General features: G+C 42.3%; 1 protein-coding gene across 5 annotated transcripts in view; it reads right to left on the bottom strand.

Annotated features, from left to right (window-relative positions):
* The window catches only part of astn1 (astrotactin 1), a 591813-nt gene that overhangs the window by 402117 nt on the left and 165576 nt on the right, over nt 1-24120 (bottom strand). For all 5 annotated transcript variants that reach the window (XM_033650224.2, XM_033650225.2, XM_033650227.2 and 2 more), the window contains one exon: nt 881-965. In XM_033650224.2, the coding sequence (XP_033506115.2) occupies nt 881-965 (85 nt within the window). The remainder of the gene's footprint in view (nt 1-880; nt 966-24120) is intronic.

Raw genomic sequence — 24120 nt, 5'->3', positions numbered from 1 at the left:
CCCACATAAGTTAAATATAAGGGCTACAGTAGTCAGGATGTGGGGGAATAAAAGCATGTTAGATGGTCTCCAAATCTCTCCAAAGAGTCAAAAATGTATTTCTGCTATCAAATCTCATGGAAAAGCTGCTACTAGTGACATTTGTGTTTCAAATTTTAAAGGGCCAGTTCACCCCAAAATAACAATGTTTCCTCTTACCTGTAGTGCTATTTATCAATCTAGATTGTTTTGGTGTAAGTTGCAGAGTGTTGGAGATATCAGTGGTAGAGATGTCTATATTCTCTCCTGTATAATGGAACCAGATGGCACTCTGCTTGTGGTGTTCAAAGTGCCAAAAAATACATTTGAAAAACTCAACAGCAATGTCTCTTTCCGAAAAGCATTACACAATTACTCAAGATAATCCACAGACCTTGTTGTGAGCAGTTTCATGTGGGAACTATTTTCTTTCTGCTGAACTACACCCACCAACTGTGTCACTGCGCAGAAGGAAAAGTGCATCTACTGCTAGCTCATCTAGCACTACTGAGCTAGGTAATGTTACAGCTCAGCTGAGAAGGACGCCATTAATGTTCACAGCTTACGCTATCACAAGCACAAGCCTCTCATCCATGAGTAGATGCACTATCATACAGTGACTGTATTTAACTGTATAATAACTCTGTATTTTATGTTCAGGTGCTCCAGCAGTTTTGTCTGATTCAGAATATTAACTGACATTGGCAGCATCACCGTTCTTTTTGATTTATCTGTTCAACCAAATGAATGGCCTTGTGTGATGTGAAGGCGGATTTCCCTGTTGTAAATTGTTTTTCCACCATTTCCCTCTGCCTGGTAATGAGCAATCATAAACCATCAGTAGGTGATTATCATAACTTACCCCTGATTGGGCCCCCACTCGCTGCGGATGCAGAGGTGCTTGTGGACCGGGTCCTTCATGTAGCCGTCGAGGCAGAGGCATTCTCCTGCAAACAGGAAGGCAGTGATTCAATCATGTTTTCATTATAGTCAAGCTCTTTTTAATTCATTGGAGAATTCCCTTTGCTCCTCTCCTTTAATTTTACTCCACGAGAGCTATCCCAAAGATTAGCCTCTTAAGGCAGTTAGAGGATTCTCAATCCTCTCATATTTTTAATGATGTAGTCATGTTTTATTTGCAGCTATTTGAGCCATATTTTTGTCCAAATTACTTCAAAAGCTCACAAAGTTTTCCAGCAGGGGCGCTTCAAAGGAGCTGCTCTAAAAATGTCAGTTAATGGCCAAAGGCAACTAATAAAAGCAATGGTCCTCCCTGCTGTGCATCATACCATCAGATGGTTTTCTGACACATTTGATCAGGACACATGTGAAACACTGGCGCACTGCCATAACCTGTATTTTTTGGGCGGGTGGTGGTGGTGGTGTGTATGTGTGGTTGTTAAAAATCCATGGCTCTAATTCTGCATAATAGGTTCTGGCCCTTTAGCAGAGCAGGCCTAAAAAAGGGCTTGTTTTACTTTGTAGTGTCTTCAACTTGTTTCTTCTTTTCTAGCAACAACGCAACCAACCAAAGACCTTCTCCAATAATGGCTCCACCTAATATAAGCGCACGCATAACAGCTTCTTTGAATTACAGCTACAGGCCTACAGTCAGCTCGTAAATTTGTTCATACCTTTCAAAGTACTCACATATATGAAAAGTTCTTACTTAGTACACCATTATTATTCGGAGAAACAGCTGCATTTTATGTTTCTTAGCGTTTGTTCGAACCAGTTTTTAAGACCGCTAGTCTAGGCCTGTCGCGATATGCAATAAGTCAGTTAATTGCACGGTGAATTTAAAGGGAGACGGTAACTTTTCCGGCCACAATTAATTGACATATTCATGCGTGTTTGTTTTCCTCATCTCTCTCCATTAAAGAGACTGGACGACAAGAGCGTTCACTGCCGTGCATCGTCTGGCAGCCAGGTGAGTTGGTTCATTAGCGTAATGAAGGGAGGGAAAGCTCTTGTCAGCGAGTGTCTTTGTCTCTGTGGGGGAGGCAGGGCTATGGGCTACACACACACACACACACACACACACACACACACACACACACACACAGCGTGATCTTCGTGAGGGGGAGACGAGGAGGAGAAAAAAGAGAGCGTAAGAGAAAGACAGGGAACTTGTTCCTAACCAAATGCCACGGCCCCTGTGTGGGAGTGTTTTGTATTTAAACCAAATGACAGAGGAGAGCCCAGTAATTTGGATGAGCCGGTGTGCCGGGTTTGTTCTTTTTTTTTTTTTTTCTCTCTCCGCCATCTCAGTCCTTTTTTTTTTTTTTTTTTTTCTTTTTTTCTACTTGTCTGCATTGGTCTTCATGGCTTAGCGCCACTAAAGGGTGTAAGCTTGCAGTCAAGTATTTTATACCTATAATGCGTGGTTGTGACCGTCACCCACCCTCCCTGGAGACTAGCCTAACAGCCTTTATTGGAAAAACTTCCTAATAGGAGTCAGAGAGGGCCGTGATACACCAAAGTGTGTCAAGGGGAAAGTAAGGAAACAAGCAAGGGGGAGGGGGCAGGTGCTTAAGTCCTGAGTTATATAGTGACAGTGCATGCGGAGAAGAAGGAGGAAAAACAAACAAACAAATAAACAAACAAACGAAAAAAAAAACAGGGGAGAAACAGGCAGTGTAGCTGATGTATTGTGGCCTTGAGGTGGTTGTGCTCCATGCAGATTATCAAAAATAAACATATACATGTCTACTATACTGTAGTGAAAAACAAAAACAAAAGAGAAGTCTATACTGAACACCAAAAATGTGAGAGTCTTGGTGGAGGGGGAAAGCCCGATTGTAGAGAAGAGTTGCCAGTGCGGTGTGGTAGGTTTGAGAAGCAAGTGGGCCCCTTTGGAGTGATCCCATCGGTTCTTTGTGATGCATCACGGAGCTGAAGTATCGAACATGCGTGTGTGTATTTGAACCCTCCCAATGTGTTTATGAAAACCATCACCAGGGTCCAGGGCCAGCCCTGCGGGGGAAGGGGGGCGGTATGACACCCCAAGACCGCAGGAGCGCCCAGACCCCAAGACCAGGGAGCCGCAGAGGCCGCAGGTCACCACGCAGGTCCAAGGACCCAGGGCGGCAATGGCCGGCACCCCCAGAGAGCCAGAGACACACCCCAGACAGGCGGGGCAGGAGGGCCCGCCCACCCACCGCCCGACGCGGACCGTCCCCACCCCCCCAACCACCACCCGCACCCAAACACCCGCCCGCCCCCACCCGCGGACGCACCCAGGGACCGCCCCCGACCCAAGGAGCCAGGCGCGGGGGCCCGGCACCACCCCCAGGGAGAGAACCAGCACCGCACCGGACAGGCCCGCACCAGGCGCCAGCCACCAGCAGACGCCGGACCGGACAGTAGTGAGAGCCCACCCAGGCCCGGGCGGACGCGGGAGGCAAGGAGGCGATGCTGCAAGGCATATGTCCCCGGCGCATCGGGAACCAGGGGACCGCGAAGGGCCACCCGCCCGAACCCCCCAGGACGGGCCCCCACCAACACACAGGAGAGAGCAGCCCGCCACGAGCAGTCAATCCCCCATCGGGACCCTCTGGCAGAGGGCCCATAAACCACAGCCGGTCAGGAGGCAGGAACCCACAGAGCCCCCAGGGCGCCACCCAGCCCACCCGCCACAGGGCCACGGGACCCCCCAGACACCGGGAACCCAGCCACACCACCATGATGTAAATGGGCTCCCTAGCTCCAACCCTCAGCCCAGGAGGGCCGGGCCCCACTAGCCACGCCATGCGTATCTACAGTGTGTGTAAACCCACCACCCCCCCTCTTACTATGATTCTCCGATCCCTGACGGAGAAACATTAACCCTACACCGTGAATGTGAATGTGAGTGCCCATAAGTGTGATGTGGTGCATTAAAATTGAGGGACATAGGAGACAGTTGGGGGCAAGGCTGATGGCTACAGCACACTGCTGTCCTGCAGCCCGTGCAGCCATAGGCACCTGGAACCTGTTCCCATCTGTCCCACAAGATGTAGGTGTATGTGGTGCTTTAAAATTGGAGAACAGATAAGGATGGGCCGGGGGGCAGCATGGAGGGCTACCGGACACCACTGTCCCATAGCCTGCCCCATCATGAAGCCCCCCAGTCCATCAGTGGTCTGCACCTCGAAGAGTGAATGTATGTGGTGCATTAAAACTGTGGAATGTGTGGTGAGTGAACTAAATGTGGTTTAGGAGGCCAGGCCAGTGTAGGCCCGGCCCGAGGGCTGGAGGGATGGATGGGAGGGGCTGGAAGGTAGCGCCAACCAGACCCCGGCGCCGCGAGGCCCCCAGCGCCCATGGACAGCGGGCCAGGCGGGCCCCAAGGCCCCCGCAATGGTCCCGACCTGGGCCACACCGCCCGCAGCAAATCGACCCCCAGCAGAAAGATGAGGCGCGCCACCAGGGTGCACAGACGACGGGCCCCACCCAGCCCCCCCGAACCCCGACGCGCAGGAGCACAGGCCAACGTGCAACCCCGCCAGTACCCTCCCGGACCACCACAGACCCAAAGCCGGACCCCCAGCCCATCTGACCCGCCCCCTACTGCCGGCCGCACAGCAACGGGCAGGCCCACACTGCGCAGCACCAGAACAACCCCCGCGGGCAGCACCCAGCCCCCACACCAGGCCCCCCAACCCGGGGGAGGACCCCGGGCCCGCCCGAGGCCGGGAGAGAGGAGCAGGGAGGGACGGGGAAGAGGGGGGAGGGAGGAGGAAGGGCAGGAGCGGAGCGAAGGGGGGGGGAGCCCACCCACCCCGCACCACCAGGGGCGGAAACAGCCCCCCAGGGGGGACCGGCCACGCCGCCCCAGGCCCAGGGAGCACGAGGAGACCCCGCCCCCCCCCCCCCCACCGGCACACAGGGCGAGCAGTCCAGACGCACCACCACCAGGGGAAAATGCCCGGCCCCGCGATCCCCCACAGAGCCAGGGAGCAGGCCCGGATTCAAGGGGAAGAAGGTGCACCTAACACATGCTTAAGACCTTGAGTTCTGATGAACCGCTGTGGTATATTGTGGTGAGAGAGATAGAGGGATTAGGGGTTACATCATTAACAGAAACACGTTACATATTACACAACAGACTTTCTTGAGTTGTAATATTTATATGTACAGGTGGCATATGCTTAGTGGCACTATACAGACACGTTTAGTGAGTGAATAAATGGTGACCATTTTTCTGTAAAGTATGATAATTGGTTTCTGTGGCCAGCAGATATTTTCTCCAGCGAAATATGTTCTACAAGGAGATTCAGCCAATGGTTGATGTTGAGGGTCTGTTTATCTTTCCAATTGACTAGGATTGTTTTCTTGGCGATGGCGAGAGCTACAAGAAGAGAGTTGCAGTGGCTGTTTGGGAGGTCAATTGTCATCAGGTCACCAATTAAGCACAGGTTGGGAGATAATGGGATCCTGCAGTCCAAAATGGAGGAGAGTTTTTGAGTGACTGTTGACCAGAAGTGCTGGACGGGTGAACATAACCAGAGTGCATGAAAGTAGGTGTCTGCAGTGTTCTGAGTACACTGAGTGCATGCCGGGTTTGTTCTAAAACCATCTCAACAAAAAGAGCGAATACGACCAACTTAACTGCACACCTGAGAGTGAGAGACTGACAGTCTGTTTTTTTGTATTTATACGGTCTTTATTTGTTTATTTCGGATATTTAAATTTTCTTTTTTTGCATTCCTAAATATTCCCGTGAAATAAATGTTTATTTCTTTTTAAAAGGGTGTACTATATATAGTTTAAAAAATGGTCTAAAAACAACAAAATTACAACAATAATAAAAATGGTCTTAAAACCACAATATTATGAAATATTATCGCTTATCACAATGATTTCTGACGCAATTAATCGCCCAGCAAAATGTGTTATCATGACAGGCTTACCGCTAGATTTTCAATAGCATGGTAAGCGAATGAGCTAGCTTACTCACCAAACGTCAGTTAGTGACCTGGCTAATTGGTTGGGCTATTGTGGCTGATTGGCACTACCATGTTCACAGGTAGCTAGCATGATACTAGTTAGCTTTGACAATAGTTTGGCAACTAAAATGACACAAATCAAACAAAAAGTTTGCCAACTAGCTTTGGGAATAGCCATGCCACCAAACTAGAGGGCTGCATTGGGATTGGGTCCTGCGGGACCCAACGCAAATCTTGTAGGAGCAGGCGGTTTGAACTTTGCTGCGGGCGGGAATGGGCAGCTAAAAAAAACACTGCAGCATCGGGATATAGCCTATAGCGACAGGATGGAGTCAACAAATGATGTGGAAAAGAAGCTCAAACAAGGTCTGAAGGCGCGCTGAGCCCTCTACTTCCCAGCGCTCTCAAAGCTGGCGCGTTTCATCTTCAGTATCCCCGCATCCAGTGCGCCTTCAGAGCGGGCCTTTAGTGTCTGTGGGCGCATCTTGGAAGACAGATGCACGGGATTGGGACCGCAGTCAGTCAGCAACATTCTCTTCCTCCACAGCAATATTATGGCCAAGTGATTCATTTGTTAAATTCATTTGTTAACTTTGTTTATTTTATGTTATTTATTAGTGTTATTTATTTAATTATATAAAGAGGCGTGATGATGCCGGCGTTATTGAGCATAGGCTACCTAAATTTGAATGTTTTTATTCTTTTTTTTTTTTTTTTTTTTTCAAACAGAAAACCTGCGACATCTGGCTAATAATTTTAAAACTGCTGTTTTTCATGTCGTTTATCATATTGTATTTTTTGCAAAGCAGTCTATTTTTATGTGCCTTGTGATGGTGCAAAGTTTTTGATAAAACAAAGTTATATTTAAATTTATTGTGTAGTGTTGTCTATCTGCTGATTATGTTCTCATTAATGTTTCTTATTCAGGTCTCTCTTAGAAAAGAGACCTTAACCTCAATTACTGCGTGATTATATAAAGGTAGAAAAATAAATAAAATACAGAGGAGGAGAACAGAATATGAAACAGCCTTTATTTCATTAAAAACTAAATGAAAACAATGAAATAGGAGCGCTATTCCTGACCAGTGCGTCAAAAGACATGCAGGCCAGGGAAACGAAACAAACAACCCCATGGATCTCTTTATAGTCTATAAAATGACGTGTTTTCTCCTGCGGGACGGGAGAAGACACAAAATCAATGCATCTCTATTATTGTGCAGGCATAAATTCTCAGAGTTTTGCGGGTGCGGGTGGGAGTGGACATATACATTGCGGGAGCGGGCGAGAGTGGACATATACATTGCGGGAGCAGGCGGGAGTGTAACACACACGTTGCGGTTGCGGACAGTAATGGTCAGAAATTCAGCGGTAGCGGGCAGGAGCGGGATGAAGAAAACAGTCCCGCGCAGGGCTCTACACCAAACCTTCAATTCCAATTTTTGTTGAATTTTAGTTGACCACTAGGATTAAAGATGTTTGAACTTAAGTGAACATTCCCAGATATCCTTAGTTGTATGACTCCATCAATAAACAGAGCAAAGAAAAAAGCAGAAAGGAGAGAGTTTGGAAGAAAATAAGAGCAACTCGATTTTCTGTCTGAGGTGTCTCACACAGAGTTGTTGCCTGTTCTCTTATTCCTTGTGGCCGAACAGCATATCCTGAAAAACTTTGTTTTGTGTCTAAAACCATCTTTCCTCTTATCTTGGAGTCAGCAAGAACACCAACACTCTGACTTTAAAAAGAGCGACAGTTCTCCATTCCTATCTGGTGAGCCAACTGGTCATTTTTTCATCTCCACAGTGCCATCATCATGTTCTGGTATTGCTATTGTTCCACTTCTAAAAGAATAACAATGGTTCTTTGCTGTTGTTTTATCACCCAAAAAAAATACAATTTAAATCATGTTTTAGTATGTTGCCCATCTAATTTGCACCATCTCTACAGTTCCTGAAATGCAGTGGGAACACAAATACAACTGGAGGTTTCTTGGTAGTTCCTAACTTTTTAGTTCCTGGAGCTTAATTGCACAGTGAACAAAGGACTGCCAGACATCCTTAAGTGTAAATACACAAATTAAGTTTGTATCCTTACTCCAAATGTCTGGGTTTAATAGACTTAGTTTGTATTTTTCACAGTTATCTGGCTGGTCCCATTGACTGAATGACATCCTCTACCTAAATGGGAAGTGATTAGATCAGTGATCAGTCTAATGAAAAGACACTTGGCACTGTCATTATTTACTAAAGTAAAGCTTGTGTGGGACTGTGATTTCCCAAAATCCACTTAGCACTCAGGCCTAAGGCACCATTTTGGGGCAATTGCTAATAGGATCACATGCAACACTGCTCAACTGTAACTGCCTACAAATGGAGGCACAGTGATGATCTAAAACTGCTTGTAACCCCGGGTTCAGGACCCAAAGTGGAATCGTTTGATATGCAGACACTGAGAATCTACTGGTATCTGTTTGATGAATGTAAAAAAAGAGAGACATAGAAATAGAGAGAGAGAGAGAGAGAGAAACAGCAATGTCCAATGCCTCAGCAATGGGATAGAACAACTGAGTGGTGGAGGGGTTCTGTGTATGTTCTGTGTTGGCATCCTCCTGATGAGCGAAGCCTTTTAGCAAAAGAACAGTGAAGCATCAGCTTTTTGTTCTGCTGTCAGCTCCCAGGAGAACTGTAGGCCTTGACTTTGCTCAGTATGAGTGATGGGGCCTCACCTATGGTTTAGAGGGTTACTCAGGGGTAACGTGTACAACATGCTCTGCTCATGCTCAATAGGAGGCAAGTGAAGGGCACAGGCCCTGGGCTTATACGCCACTGTTAATGGAAAAGGTCAACTGTCAGTACCTGCCAGGCTGAAGGAAATCAGAGTTACTGATTTTCTTGCTCATGTTACTTGAAAAAAAAGAAAAGATATGACTGAGGCAGTTTGTGATTTTTTTTTTTTTTTTTTTTTTGAGGCAGTGTATATTTGATAGCTCACTTATATTCAAGAGAATCTTTGTGCACTCTTCAGTTGAGTCCATATCAGTTCTAGGACTAGGTCAAGTTACTCGAGATCTAAAGAGGGTTTGCATGAGAATCTAGAAAACAAAAATGAATGAATTCTTTTAAAGATAAAGACAAAAACAGATAGTAAACAATTTCAATAAGGAAAGAAACACAGGTTTAGATGATCAGCTTTTAATCAGTTTAGCCAAATGACGAATTCAAAATGACCATGCCACATACTAAATTAGTAATGGTCCATGCTGTGTTGGCTAGCACGCAGCTATGCTTAAGGCTTACATAAAAAAAATCTAACTTATATTCTGTCATCCACATTTATTACCAACGAAATCAGTTGACAAAATCTCCTATCAGAATAAAAACAGTCACAGCACAAGCTTGTGACACTGGTCTTGATTTGCGTGCTGGACTCCAAGTCCAAAAACATTCAGAACTCACTTAATCTTAAAGTGAAAAAATAGTCTGACATCTTGGTAATAATCCCTACAGTGGTTCAGTAAGGAACCATTGTGAACAGACTTTGTTTTGTCTTCTAAGTAAGTTTCGTGAACTCCGGTTTTTGTTAGACTTTTCATGTTTCTTGCCTTAGCTAGCCACAGAAGCTGGGCTAAGCATCAAATTTGCAGTTTGATTTTTTCATGTATTCTGTAGTTAATGCTTGCCCCTTCGACATTCTCTATCTGAAAAGACTTCTGTTCTGTTGAGTGGATACTAATTGGGCCTAGGGGTGTGCGATATGGACAAAAAATAATATCTCAATATTTTGGAGGATTTTGAAGAATGATAATTAGACGATATTCTTTTAAATATGTGTTTTTAACCCTTAGATGCACGAGTGAGTGGACCCTACACTCTTCCATAAGTGGGTCAAAAATGGCCCGTGTTTTTATGTCACTTTTGTCATTTTGGTTAAGAAAAATCATTTTTATTATATTTTGGTCCACATAAGAATGATTTCATGGTTGAAATATTTTTATTTTTCAGGTTTTTTTTTTTTTTTTTTACATTTTTAACATTTTTAAAACATTTTGAAAATTGGAAACGAAAATTACACAACAGCAATAGAACAATGTCAACATCCATTTTGTGCGTGTGGTGTGTGTGTGTGTGTGTGTGTGTGTGTGTGTGTGAAAGAGAGTATATGCGTGTGTGTGTGTGTGTGTATGTGTAACTGAACGATCCTGTTCAGTTGGATTTCCAGGTGGACGACCGACACCTACACCTGGACAATAGTCTGGGTCCTCATCGTCTGATATTTCAGATTCTGAGTCCAATCCCATAACTGCCTCTTCATTCAGCATCCTTACAACCATTTCAGCTGTATACCTCGCAGCCATAACACTTTGGATGAGGAAACATAAAACGAAGAGAATGTTTTGAATGACAAGCAAACCTATTGATCAATATGTAGCTATATAAATAAATGCACACACGCACGCACGCGCACACACACACACACACACACACACACACACACACACACGTGCGCGCAATACATACAGTAAAGTACATATATTTATCTAGCTAATGTTAGCTAGCTATTTTTGCAAACTATAAAATAGGCAAATTTGATGATAGATGATAAGAAACACATACTCTTTCACACAATATTCAATCACACACACACACACACACACACACACACACACACCAGATAGGGAGTATACTGCGAAACTAGAGGCCATTGTCTGTGTGGTCCACAAAATATAAATTCCAGACAGTCACAGATGATAAGATTCAAAGGTTACCATGAAATTCCATAGGAAATGAATGCGGGTCATTTTTGACCCACTTATGGAAGCTTGGGGTAGTAATACAAAAACTATAATTTTGTAAAATGTACAAAACCCAAAACCAGTGAAGTTGGCACGTTATGTAAATCGTAGATAAAAACAGAATACAATGATTTGCAAATCCTTTTCAACTTATATTCAATTGAATACACTGCAAAGACAAGATGTTTAATGTTCAAACTGAGAAACTTTATTTTATTTTTTTTTTGCAAATAATCATTAACTTAGAATTTAAAGGCAGCAACACATTGCAAAAAAGTTGGCACAGGGGCCTTTTTACCACTGTGTTACATCGCCTTTCCTTTTAACGACACTCAGTAAACGTTTGGGAACTGAGGAGACCAATTTTTGAAGCTTTTCAGGTGGAACTCTTTCCCATTCTTGCTTGATGTACAGCTTAAGTTGTTCAACAGTCCGGGGTCTCCGTTGTCGTATTTTACGCTTCATAATGCGCCACACATTTTCAATGGGAGACAGGTCTGGACTACAGGCAGGCCAGTCTAGTACCCGCACTCTTTTACTATGGAGCCATGCTGTTGTAACACGTGCAGAATGTGGCTTGGCATTGTCTTGCTGAAATAAGCAGGGGCGTCCATGAAAAAGACGTTGCTTGGATGGCAACATATGTTGCTCCAAAACCTGTATGTACCTTTCAGCATTAATGGTGCCTTCACATATGTGTAAGTTGCCCATGCCTTGGGCACTAATACACCCCCATACCATCTCAGATGCTGGCTTTTGAACTTTGCGCCTATAACAGTCCGGATGGTTCTTTTCCTCTTTGGTCTGGAGGACACGACGTCCACAGTTTCCAAAAACAATTTGAAATGTGGACTCGTCAGACCACAGAACACTTTTCCACTTTGCATCAGTCCATCTTAGATGAGCTCGGGGCCAGCGAAGCCGGCGGCGTTTCTGGGTGCTGTTGATGAATGGCTTTCGCTTTGCATTGTAGAGTTTTAACTTGCACTTGCAGATGTAGCGACGAACTGTAGTTACTGACAGTGGTTTTCTGAAGTGTTCCTGAGCCCATGTGGTGATGTCCTTTACACACTGATGTCGGTTTTTGATGCAGTACCGCCTGAGGGATCGAAGGTCACGGGCATTCAATGTTGGTTTTCGGCCTTGTCGCTTACGTGCAGTGATTTCTCCAGATTCTCTGAACCTTTTGACGATATTACGGACCGTAGATGATGAAATCCCTAAATTTCTTGCAATAGCTCGTTGAGGAATGTTGTTCTTAAACTGTTCGACAATCAGATCACGCATTTGTTCACTAAGTGGTGACCCTCGCCCCATCCTTGTTTGTGAATGACTGAGCATTTCAGGGAAGCTGCTTTTATACCCAATCATGGCACCCACCTGTTCCCAATTAGCCCGTTCACCTGTGGGATGTTCCAAATAAGTGTTTGATGAGCATTCCTCAACTTTCTCAGTCTTTTTTGCCACTTGTGCCAGCTTTTTTGAAACATGTTGCAGGCATCAAATTCCAAATGAGCTAATATTTGCAAAAAATTACAAAGTTTACCTGTTCGAACATTAAGTAACTTGTCTTTGCAGTGTATTCAATTGAATATAGGTTGAAAAGGATTTGCAAATCATTGTATTCTGTTTTTATTTACGGTTTACACAACGTGCCAACTTCACTGGTTTTGGGTTTTGTATAAAAGGTAAGTGAAAAATTTCAATGGCATGATATCAATAACAAGTTTTTTGGAGGAATAGCTGGAATATGAAATGATAACAACTTTTCATTACGAAGATATCACAAGAAAACAACCTCACCGGGTCATTTTTGACCCACTTATGCATCTAAGGGTGAACAGCCTGAGTTAAAGCTCATTAGTTGTTTCTCATGGATGATATTAACGGAAAAATGTTCTTAACATTTCTTGCTGCTTTTTTACCTGCTCTCTCTGTTTGACTCTGGTGACGGCCTTTTGGAGCGTCAATTGTTCAGATAGGCGTTTGTCCCGCAGACTCACCACAAGCCTGTTCCTCACCATCTCATCATGTAGAGCCCCGTAACCGCAGTGCTCCGCCAGGCAGGCAGTGCAGCGCCGTAATGAAACTGTCGGCCGTCTCGCCCGTTTCTTGATGCCGCTGATAAAACTTTACTCTCTCAAAGATCACATTCATGCGATTTCCTTCTGCTTGTGTCTCCAATCCAGAAGCAATGCGGAATCTGTCGAAGCGTTTAATCCATTTAGGCCAGTCTTCAGCCTTGAAGGTGAACTTTTCCGGTGGGGAGACTTGAAACTGTGCCATGTTGCCGCTTCGTTTAACTAACTGTGGCTAGGCTAGGTAGCTCCGTAGATGGTCTTCCGGTACTGCGAACTTTAGCCTGACAGGCTGGGACCTATCACTACAGTTGACCCATGTCTTCTGAAGCTGCTGGAGCATCCGTGGGCGGTGTTGCCATGTTGTCTCGCTAATGTTTGTTTAGCAGCAGGCTAACCTGCCAGGAAGGTGCCAGTGATAGATCACGTGACCACCTAGGCGTACTGCGGCGTGCTGCTGCACGCAAGTTATGTTCAGTGAATGTGTGGGGGTTCAACCTTTCAACATGTTTTCAGCTGTTTTTGTGAAGTCATTTGCATACTCGATAACGTAAATTTGCACATCGTTAAAACAACAATGACAATGATATTATCGTTAACGATATATATCGCCCACCCCTAACTGGGCCTCAATCACATAACATGGGAAACAGAGAACACAGCAGCGTGGTGAGTTCACACCGAACCTGGTGTGCATTGTCGTCATGCAGAAAATTTGCATGCAGATTTTGCCGTATTCCCACGCTGCATTTACCATCCCACTGGTGAGAAATGGCTTTTAGTCAGTGGTTCTAAACTTTTCCAGTTGGGACCACCCGGAATGATCAGGTTCATTAGCCCCAATGAGCTGACTTAGTGGATGGCGTGTCACCTAGGCGAGACACATGTCAAGCTGCAGACCACTGTTCCAGACCAACAAACAACAGAACTGGTTGTTTTCCAGCGAGACATCGCAAAGTCACTATCCATCGGGGATAGTGCCACAAAAAGTGACTGTTCTTTCCTGAGACATCCCTGCATTTCCAATGGGGATTATGCCACCATGAGCAGGTATTTTAAGCTTAAATAATGATCTTTTTCTAACCATAACCAAGTAGCTTGTGCCTAAAGCTAACCAGATGTCAGTCACAGCGCATAAAGTTAAACATATCCACTGCATTATGATGCACAAATGTACCTGTGGTTTGCAGAAATGTACAATGCCAACATCTTTAGGGCAATCCAATTGCCCATTAGAAAAATGTAAATAAACGATACTTTGTTTATTATGACATTTTTGCTCACTTAAATTTAGTTTAGCACCTTGGTGTTGTCCAATGTGCTCCATGCACTGGGGATTTTTGATGCATTCCGAGACTTTTTCTCTTCTTGCACCGCTGGAGAAACACTTTATCTGTGTTCATGCGCACACACACTTTGATTCTCATAAAAACACTCAATAAAATCAGTTTTAAGGCAAAGTAGTTAGAATTTTGGTTGAGACCCACAGGTTGAGAACCGCTATGCTAAGTGACAAGAAACTGCAGTGCAGAAAGATCGAAGGTTGAGATCATTTACAAAAGGTGCCATACATAGATTGTCCACCAGAGAGCACTGACAAGGTTGTTTTTTTAACTGCAAAGTACATATGTAATATCCACATTTTAAGGATCTTTATTCAAAAAATGCTTGTTTGCCCCAAGAATACACACAAATAATGCTAATATATCATTAATAGACTTTTAAACTCAATCTAATCTCTGTCAGTAATGACTTCCAATATTCATCCAATATTTACGGTTCTTACTTGTTGCTAATAAGGTGGAGTTCATTATGTCATACAGTTGCTTTGCTACATTATTCAAACAGATGCTCTGCCCTCCCAACCCTATGTAATTATGTATGTAAAATGCAGTGTTTTTCCTGAAACATCACCTGAATGATGTGCCGCAGGAAATGAAAAACGCCTCCTCGTAGCTCTCAACATAATTGCTACTTTGCTGCTTTGTTAAATGTGCAGTGAAAGAGCTGAAATGTTTGACATCAGAAAGGCAACTTTACATGTTGAATGACAGCCTAAATTGTGTCCAGAAAAAAAAAAATAAATAAATAAGTAATGCTGGAGCAGCAGAGAGATGACAGGGGCTGTAGCATTTCATTTAAATGTGCTGCATAGCTGCTGAACAATGCTAAACGCCTCGTCTTGCTTTAATTGCCGTTTCATCGCGCTCTGAGGTCACGGCACTCAGCTCAAACTTGTTTTACACTTGCAAGGTGTTTCATTCCCTAATTGCTAAATATACGGGCACTGAGCCAGTTTCTAAGTCTCACCCTTTATTTATTTTTTATTTTTTTTATATCACGTCCCACCCAGCTATTTGTCACCTTTTAAAAGATATAGAACTGAAGTGTATTTAGGGTGACCAGACTGAGCAATATGTACAAATTGCCTGTAAATAGCCTGAAACCATTGATCTGTTGTGTGGGCGGCAGCGGCTACACTAGATGTACGTTTCTCTTCATGCACTGTTGTGTCACTTGTGCGCAAAATTATTCAGCTCATCAGGCAGATATCCACACACTGATCTATTATGCAGTCACATTAATCAAGCCAGCATGTTATGATGTGGAAACATGTGTCTCCAGAGACACAACGTGCCGCTTTGTGGTTTATATACACATTCTACCCCGGGGAGAAGGTGGTAAAGCAGCCTGTAAACATCAGCCCCCAAAGCAGCCGGGTTTAGGGCTCTGCAGGAAGGGAAGAGCCATGCGTTAAAACATCCAGCATCTAGTTTAATGTCTTCCAGGAGCAGCACAGATATTGTTGCAGCTCATTTCAGTTTTCATCAGTATCTCCTCCAGCAGGAATTTGGATTGGATTTAGGCTATCTATAGCACCTTCGCAATCTCCCTGCAGCCCACACACACTTTCACTCACCCCCACTGTCACAAATACACACACGCATAAGCACACGTATGCAGAACGGTTTCATTACGGATGCATCATATGAAAAATACAATGCAATTACTGAAGCCTTGCTGCCAGTCCTGCTGGTCCATACATCATTGAAAGGAATGGGCACAGTGTGGATTTGGGTGTGTGGGTGAGTCTTAAAAATTATTCCAAGAAAAAGGCAGGCATGAGACACACTGGCCCAGCTTTTTTTGATTCATTTAAAGGTCTCAGAACTCACTCTGCGTTGCCCAGGGGAGAGTTAGGCTGCTGAATAATGGATTCAAAAACAAGGAAGACGCTTTCTCCTCTTTAAATGTGAGATTTTGCACTCGAAATTTGAGTGACACACTGGCGGATTTACGAGACACCAGGTAACACTGAAATGATTCATTCTGACTCCGTTCTTTTCTTCATTAAGGTTGTATAAACAATCATGACACCATTATTCTGATATGAATGTAAGCAGGTAGGACCAACTTATAGTTGTAATATCTGAGTCCTAAAATTGTGTTTAGAAATCAAGGAAAAAAACGCTCCTTATACCTTCAGGCTGATTGTTATTTTAGCAAACAACATGATTGCTGATCCTCATTTAAGACTTATCTGATGAGAAGAAAATTAAGGCATTTTTCATGAAGAAACTCCTTTAAAGTTTTGTTGTTTCTTAGCCTTTGTTATGCACTGTACCACCCTTTTATTTCTTCAAGCCAGGGCTATTTTTATATGTGAGAAGCTGTTGAGGCAGAAGTCTACCATCAACGCCTCTAAGGGGACAGTTAACATGTCATATTTAGCATCTTTCTTTGAATCCGTTCTTTGATCAAGACATTGAAAAGTTGAGAAATTATGCATGACAGGATTTAAATTACCGTATTCATGTCTTCAGAATGATTAAAAACATGAACTTAAGACACTTGAACAATAAAAGTTTGTGTATAATTACCCCACGGTGGCTCCCCTTGAAAATATATGCACACAAGTATTGGTGACATCTGTGGAGTGTGATGTACTTGGAGAAATAAAGACTTTTAAAGGACTTGTTAAAACAACAAGATGTATTATATTATTCTGTTTCACAGGCTCCCATTTTCTTCATAGTGAATTTGGAGTCAGGGAAGATCAAAATGTATTCACTGGCGGAGAGAGCGATAAAGAGCTTGTTAAACAACAAAATGCTCTGCAATTCTGTTTTATCAGCACGCTGTTCTCATCATGTGGCCTTTGAATGTGGTGTGTGGCTTGAATAAAACATTATGTACAGTAGCTGCACATGGCCCTAATTCCAGTAGTATTCCATATAATATTCTACAACTTTTTTTTTTTTTTTTTTTGGTGTGTCTCATGTTTGCTGTTTTCATATCTCAGAACATGTTCTGTAATCACAACTAGGTCAAATTGATTCTCCGCATACTTTAGGATCAGACTCGAGTGTTTACTGAGCATGCATCATGTGTCATCTATCAGCCAAGGGTTGTCGGTCAAGTAATCACAGCCGAGCCACTGCTTTCAAAACCCCAGCTGAATTTTACATCACTTGTTTAGATATTCAGCTGACAGCATCTGCATGCAACCGTGTAACAAGTGCAAAGATATAAATTGTAAGCAAAATAATCATAGAGTCCTGTAAAGATTAAATGCTAAAGTACAACAGTATTATGCTAAGCTGGATTTACTTTTCACTCTGCACTTATTTTTTTTTTTTTTTTAGTTTTTAGATCACAAAGAAAAATGTATATGATGTAGCATCAATCAAAAGTTATTGACATGCTGCTTTTCCTCAACATGCCTCAAGTATAATCCATCAGTCATCTCAGACATGCCATCAAGCTTACAGAACATCTACCCCTCCCTCAGACCCATCACTCATCCATCTATAGTGTTATGCTACTTTACCAGGCACAACAAACTATATGCAGAGTGAGAAAGGAGGGATGCTTATGTATATTTTCAGATCCCTGATTGTCATTGTGTATGGAGTCAAATAAAGGTCAATTACATTAAACACAAACATAAAAACAGCTGCGATGTTACAGAAAAGATGAAAAATAAAGCCTCTGTGAACATCTGATGACAGAACCAAAGCAGAAAACCGTGTGTGAAACTCCCTGCACTGGAACCTCAGTGTCCCACATGCAGTGTGACACTGCTACACACACACACACACACACACACACACACTTAAAGTGGAAATAAACACCTTTTTTGCTTTCAATTATTAATTATGCAGTACATTTTAATGGCACAATGGAATGGCTATAGAATAATGACACCATCTGTGTATAGATTGATTCCCTATCAGTCTCATTTTCACTATGTAATTCTGTCTGTCACTGGGTACGATCCCCTGGGAAAATGAAGGCTTGATTTACAGCACAAAGGCAGTGCGTCAACCACTGCACTCCTAAAACAGGGAGAGGATAGCACCTCTGTTTTCTCCGGTAGCAATCGGCAGCTAGCACCAGTTACTAAAGAGTATCCATGTAAGTTCTTTGCAGTTACTCTCCCCAGTAGCTATTGAGTAGGTAAAGCTCTGGTGGATGCATCAGGCCCCCTCGCCTCTTGTTCTTGGAGTGGAAGTCCTGAAGGAAAATCTAAGTTAGCAATTTCCTTGCAAAGAAGTGTTAGGATAAAAGAAAGACGATTAAGGTTTGACTTAAACCTTGTTACTAATAACGTGAATCATGTCTTCATGTGTAATGAATTATAAAGTAAATTATTGTTACATTAGCCTCATATTTATCCACTACAAAGTCATGTTGTGGAAGGGTTCAAATAATAGCAATTGTACCGTTTCAGTTGTACTAGTGGGTGCAGTTTGTTTGGGCATGCCATGTGGGCTACAAAGGAAATGTGGCTAACAGAGTAACAGAATGGTGATTGGCCCCTGTGCAAATATTTTTTTCCTTGGGCCCTCGCTGTACCCCAAACACAAGCACACAGTCATGTGCACACACATGCACAGTAACACACACAACCAGGGGTTAAAATGGGCCAAGCAGCATTGAGTCTAGCCTGTGTAACGGCAGCAACAGAATGTTTGGGAAGTTGAGAATCGTAGGTACTATTCCCAGTGGCAGAAATGGCAGATGGTAGAACAACTGAAGTAACTGTGAAATCTGTGGCAGTTGCTCACCTCCAAGGAAAATACCAACAGTAGCGTGAACACAACACCACTTGGAAATGCCAGGGGGAAAGTTGAAGAGTATTCTGTACAACGGGAGCTATGTTTCATGGCTCTGGCCATTTTTACTACCTGTGACTTAGGTTCTCTTTTAAGATACAGGTACAAATTGTGGGCCTACTTTAATAGTTGAGGTGGTGTTCATCTGCGGTCTCACCACATTATCACATCTGAGGTCTGAGAAGATGCATGAAGAACAGTGAAAAGTGACCACAATGCAGTCTGCTACCTCTAATTTAACAAAAACGATTTATTCCAATATTTGTTCCAAGCCAACATAAACTTTATAATGTAAGAAACAAGAAGTGTAACTGGTGTACATGGTGGCCCGAGATAAAGTAGATCAAATAATAAATGAACACAGTAAAATTGATAACAAAACATTAGTCTTTTTAAAGTGAATACTAAATGTTACCAACTGAATTTGAACATATTCTGAATATGAATAGTGCACATATTTATGAAGTTTGAAGAACTAAGTGTGTTTATATGAGATTGCATATGTGTCACAACTGATTTATTAAGGAAACCAAATCAAGGAGAGGAGTGGCTCAAACTGATTTAACATCACATTCATCATGTTTTTCAGCCTAGTCAGCCGTCCCCTGACCAAAATGTGACTTCACAGTCACATTATAGCAGTTTGTATAAGCAGATAGAGCTCAGTAGAAACTGCTGCCAGAGGAGCCATGTCAGATGTGCAAAGGTAGAGAAGTACAGAACACAAACTAAAGGCAGCAGAGCTGAGGCTATTTTATCTATGTTGATGTTTTTCTTTCTTTCTTTTCCTTAAATAATGGCTACTATAACTGACATGGAAACATTTAAAACAGTTAAAATTAAATGAGGAGAACTTTCATGTAGTTGATGTCCACAGTGTTGCATGACAGGGGAGAATACCTTTTGAATTTTTTTGAAATAGTTTTTCACACCAGAAATGCGCATGCGACCCTCAAACATTACTGTAACACTGTGATAGGGCTCAAAATATTTTGTAAGCCATATTTCTTTTGGCCTTCTATAGTCCACTCAGTGGTTAGATTGAAAAGGTTTAAACTGTGATTTGCAGTCCATAGTATATTCAGCTAATATTCCAATGGTGCAAAGAAGAAGAATTGCTTTGCTATGGCAAAGTGGTAACTGTTAATTCCAGCTTGTTACTGGCATTATTATGCACTTGACATTTCCTTTTGAAATCTGCCCACATTTTGATGCCGAGCTTCCACTTTCTTTTGCAATGACTGGTGATTTCTTCTGTTCTTACTGAACTGCTGCACAAAGGGATCTTTGTCTCTTTCTGCCCATTCAGTCTAGTTGAACCATTGTACAGTGTTTTGTTCTCTATGTACAATATAAACCCTACATACATAATAATATACATTTATGAAGAGGACTTTGTGCAACCTATAAGCATGAAAAACAATTCAAAAATATAGACTAGACCTCTCAGCCACCTGACTGTAACCAGTCAAGCTTTTGTGGCAGGCGATTCCAAACTTTTAAATGGAAGTGTATTTTAGTTCTGAAAGTAAAATTCATACTTATAATTTATTTAGCTGTGATAATCCACCAGATTTTTTCTATCCAAATAATAAAGGCTTTTATGAGTTGAACTTTAATTAAACTATAATTCTGATTTAATCTTTAATTCTGCCTTACTCTGGTTGAGCTGCTTTGACATAATTACCCAGTTACATCCATCAGACATGCTGTTTCATTTCTTCTGTGATTGGTTCTTTATTACTGATAGGTCTGTCTATTCTTGTTATTCCTGTCATTAAAACTGTTGCTGGGACCTCATTGTTGTTGTTGTGCTTTTGCTGTAAAATGTGCTGGACTGTTAGGCCTCGAGTAAATACTAATAGCTTGGATTCAATTGTTACTTAATCAATTCAGGCAAAAACAATTACACCACTATTACACACTAGCTGAAGGAGCTCTGACAGGTAAATCACATTTTGGCAAATTACTTTTTAACCTTTGCAAAATCGCAGTCCGAAAATATTTTTCCACTCCAGAAGCTCGAGACAAAAGCAATGTACATACTGCTTTTCATTTCCATTATAGTTTATCTGCTACAATTAATTAATCTATTACCTTTTTTTCTAAATTGCTCAGAAAACCCATCCAGTTTAAACTAGATGCTGTGTACAGACTCCCTGCTGTTACCTCGAGTACAAATGAAGTTGACAGTGGAGACATGCAAACTAATTGATCAGCTCCGCAGACAGCTCCCCTGGGGAAAGTCAGGTCGAGTACTCCAGACAATCTATTTTCCATTTCAGGCCCTGCAGTGTGATGAGCCACAGGCACGGTCACACCTGTAAACAATTAAAGAGGCTCCTTTATGCAGCCGCTGACTGGCTGCGGCTATGTTTTGGGCACTGGAACAAGATTCACTGGTGAGGAGCCACAGTGAGTGATAAACACTGTAACTTCTGGAGGGGTTTTGCAGGACAGGCAAACTCCCCCTCTGTCTCCTACCACATCAAGTGTACAAGCAACCAGTGAATAAACAATGAAACTGTGGTTCATGTTGCCATCATGAAGCCAGCTTTGCACAAGCAACTGCTTTCTTAAATTGTCCCCTCACTTTCACATGCAGCAAGACAGAGCTTCACGTTTTTCACTGAATTCTAAAATTCAAAACTGTATGGCCTTGATGGATGAAAAATATTAGGATGTAGACAAAGAGTTATTTTGTTCTAATTAGAGCCAACACATTTGATGAATTGAAGATGTGCAAATTCATTTTTTTGCCAATAACTGTCACACCAAAAGACTGCCGCTACATTTTTCCTCTGTATCTGTTATTCACTACAAATTAGTTGATTTTATATCAGTAATGGCCTCATCAATTTTCTTCTCAAAGATTTCTCTGCCTTTTATGTTAGAAATATCCCCAATTTCCATGAAAACAGTATCCACGGACATCAGGTATTATGGCTGATACACTATACTTCACAATATGAATGAACATGGCAGCAAAGACATGCAAAGAGAAAGGGGGTGTGGTTACTGGATGCTTGACATTCAACTGCTTGATACAATCAAATTGTGCGTGCATGTCTGGTTTGGTTCTGGTAATATGTCAGACAAAATATGTGTCCCGCAAACCAAGAATTTACCCCTTATTACTCAGCCAAAGTCTTAAAAGCCTGAACCCTCTAAACTGGTTCTAATGGCCAAGTTTTGCTGTCATCTGTTTTGTCAAATGTTCACTGTCCATAGATTTGACCAGGGTGGAAATGTGGAGGAAGGCATTGCTGTGTACCAAAATGTCTACCACTACTAATTCACAGTTTTACAGAACAAACTTTTTGCAACATAATCCTTTGGTCGACTAATTATGGGTCAAACCCTTGAGTCATTAATAATGAAAAGAAGTTACTGTATGTTCTCAATGTAAAAATATCCACCTGCAACCTGCACATCGTTGCTTCTGACTTTATTCTCTCTTATATTTTCTTTCCTTCACTTTTTAATCTTTTTAATCTGATCCCATGAGGCACTTTGCTGCAAATAATATTGTGCTTTCTTACAGATTTAGACCAACAAATGTTTTTGTTCTTTAAGAAGTTGTGAACTGAGTGTCTGTGGTGACATTCCCAAGAAAAATCACAAACGCATTAGTGATGCATTTTCCGTCACCCAGCAGTGGTCAGTCCACCATAGAGGGTAGGCTGTGTGTGAAGTGATGTACTGTTTTTTACAGTCTCTGCTAGGGTTACAAATAAAAAAACAGTGCAGGCCAGACCTGTATCCTCCACATTACATTTATATACAACTTCTTTAAAACAGCAAATGGGATGCCCTGTAATTCCAGGCCGAAATGTGGTGTTTAATTAACTAGGGATGCACCGAATATTCGGTAACCGAATATATTCGGCTGAATATTGCAAAAAAACACACATTCGGTATTCGGTGGAATAAATTAAAAGCAAGGCCGAATTAATAGCGGCGTGTTTTGATAACGCAATCAAACAGCGTGCCGTGACGGGCTGAGTAAAATGTCGGCAGTGTGGCGATCCGTCCTAATAATAATAATAATAATAATAACAATAATAATCCGCTCTAATAATATCCTCTTCTTGGTGTCATGACTGCCCAGAAATACCTGAACAGCCGAGCCAGCCGAACACAGGTATGTCACGTGTCAGAGGAGAAACGAGAAAAAATCACGGTTCGGTATGTACCTCGGTACACAAGTCACGGTTCATTTTTTTTCGGTACAGTAATGAAAAAAATAGACAACTATTAAATATCTTTTACTTATTGGTAACCTTATTAAAACATACCACCACAGCAGTTAACTCTTTTTACACAATTTTTGAATGAAACAAATATATATAAATCCTGCTTTTTCACATTGTTTGAATGAAAATAGAAATATAAAAGTGAAAAATAAAATCCTGCTGTTTTTTTTAACACATTTTTTGAATGAAAAATAAATATAAATTTTTGCTTTAACAGTTTTACTCAGTTAAAATAAAAAGTAAAGTGCAGCTGGTCAGCTTTAAAGCCTGCTCAGATTCAGTTTTACTAGGAACTTACTTAGCTTTCCCACTTTGTTAAGCGCAGTAAACAAAACATGCTTATATCTAAAGTGCAGCTTAAACAATTTTACTCAACTCCAATGGCGTTGATTATTTCTTTAGCGCGATGGTCAGGGAAACGCTCTTTCTTTTTAAACAACGACGATATCGTAGTTTGCACCAGATTGCTTTTTCTAGTCGTGCCGGTTAACGTTCAAACTCGGGTGGTGTCGCTTTAGATGCGTTAGCATGTTGGACGTGTTTCCAAGTACATACCCGACCGCTGTTCTGCAGTGTCGGCACACTGCTTTTGTCTTGTCCACTTATTTATTTCCATTTTCGTATTTTACCCTGAAATCAAACTGTTCCCAAATGGAGGACTTAAGGTTTGCGGGTGGGTCTCAGTGGGTCTTCAGGTTCGTCAGGGTCACTTGCCATGTTGTCAAAATGCGTGAATGCGCTGCACAAAGTAAAAGCAGAGATTTACGGTCGGACTCGGTCCGTCACTCAGTTATGTCCGTCGGGGAACTAGATATTTTAAATGGTTCGGCTCGCAAAAACGGAATTAAAATGAAACAAAATAAAATAAAATAATTTCCTGCGCCCAATAATTCGGTACAGGGTCGTGCCGAACCGAAAGTCGCATACCGA

This window comes from Epinephelus lanceolatus, chromosome 12 (assembly GCF_041903045.1).
Source record: "Epinephelus lanceolatus isolate andai-2023 chromosome 12, ASM4190304v1, whole genome shotgun sequence".
NCBI lineage: Eukaryota > Metazoa > Chordata > Actinopteri > Perciformes > Serranidae > Epinephelus > Epinephelus lanceolatus.
The sequence above is the reverse complement of the archived record's forward strand: the minus strand, read 5'-3'. Positions and strand labels throughout refer to the sequence as shown.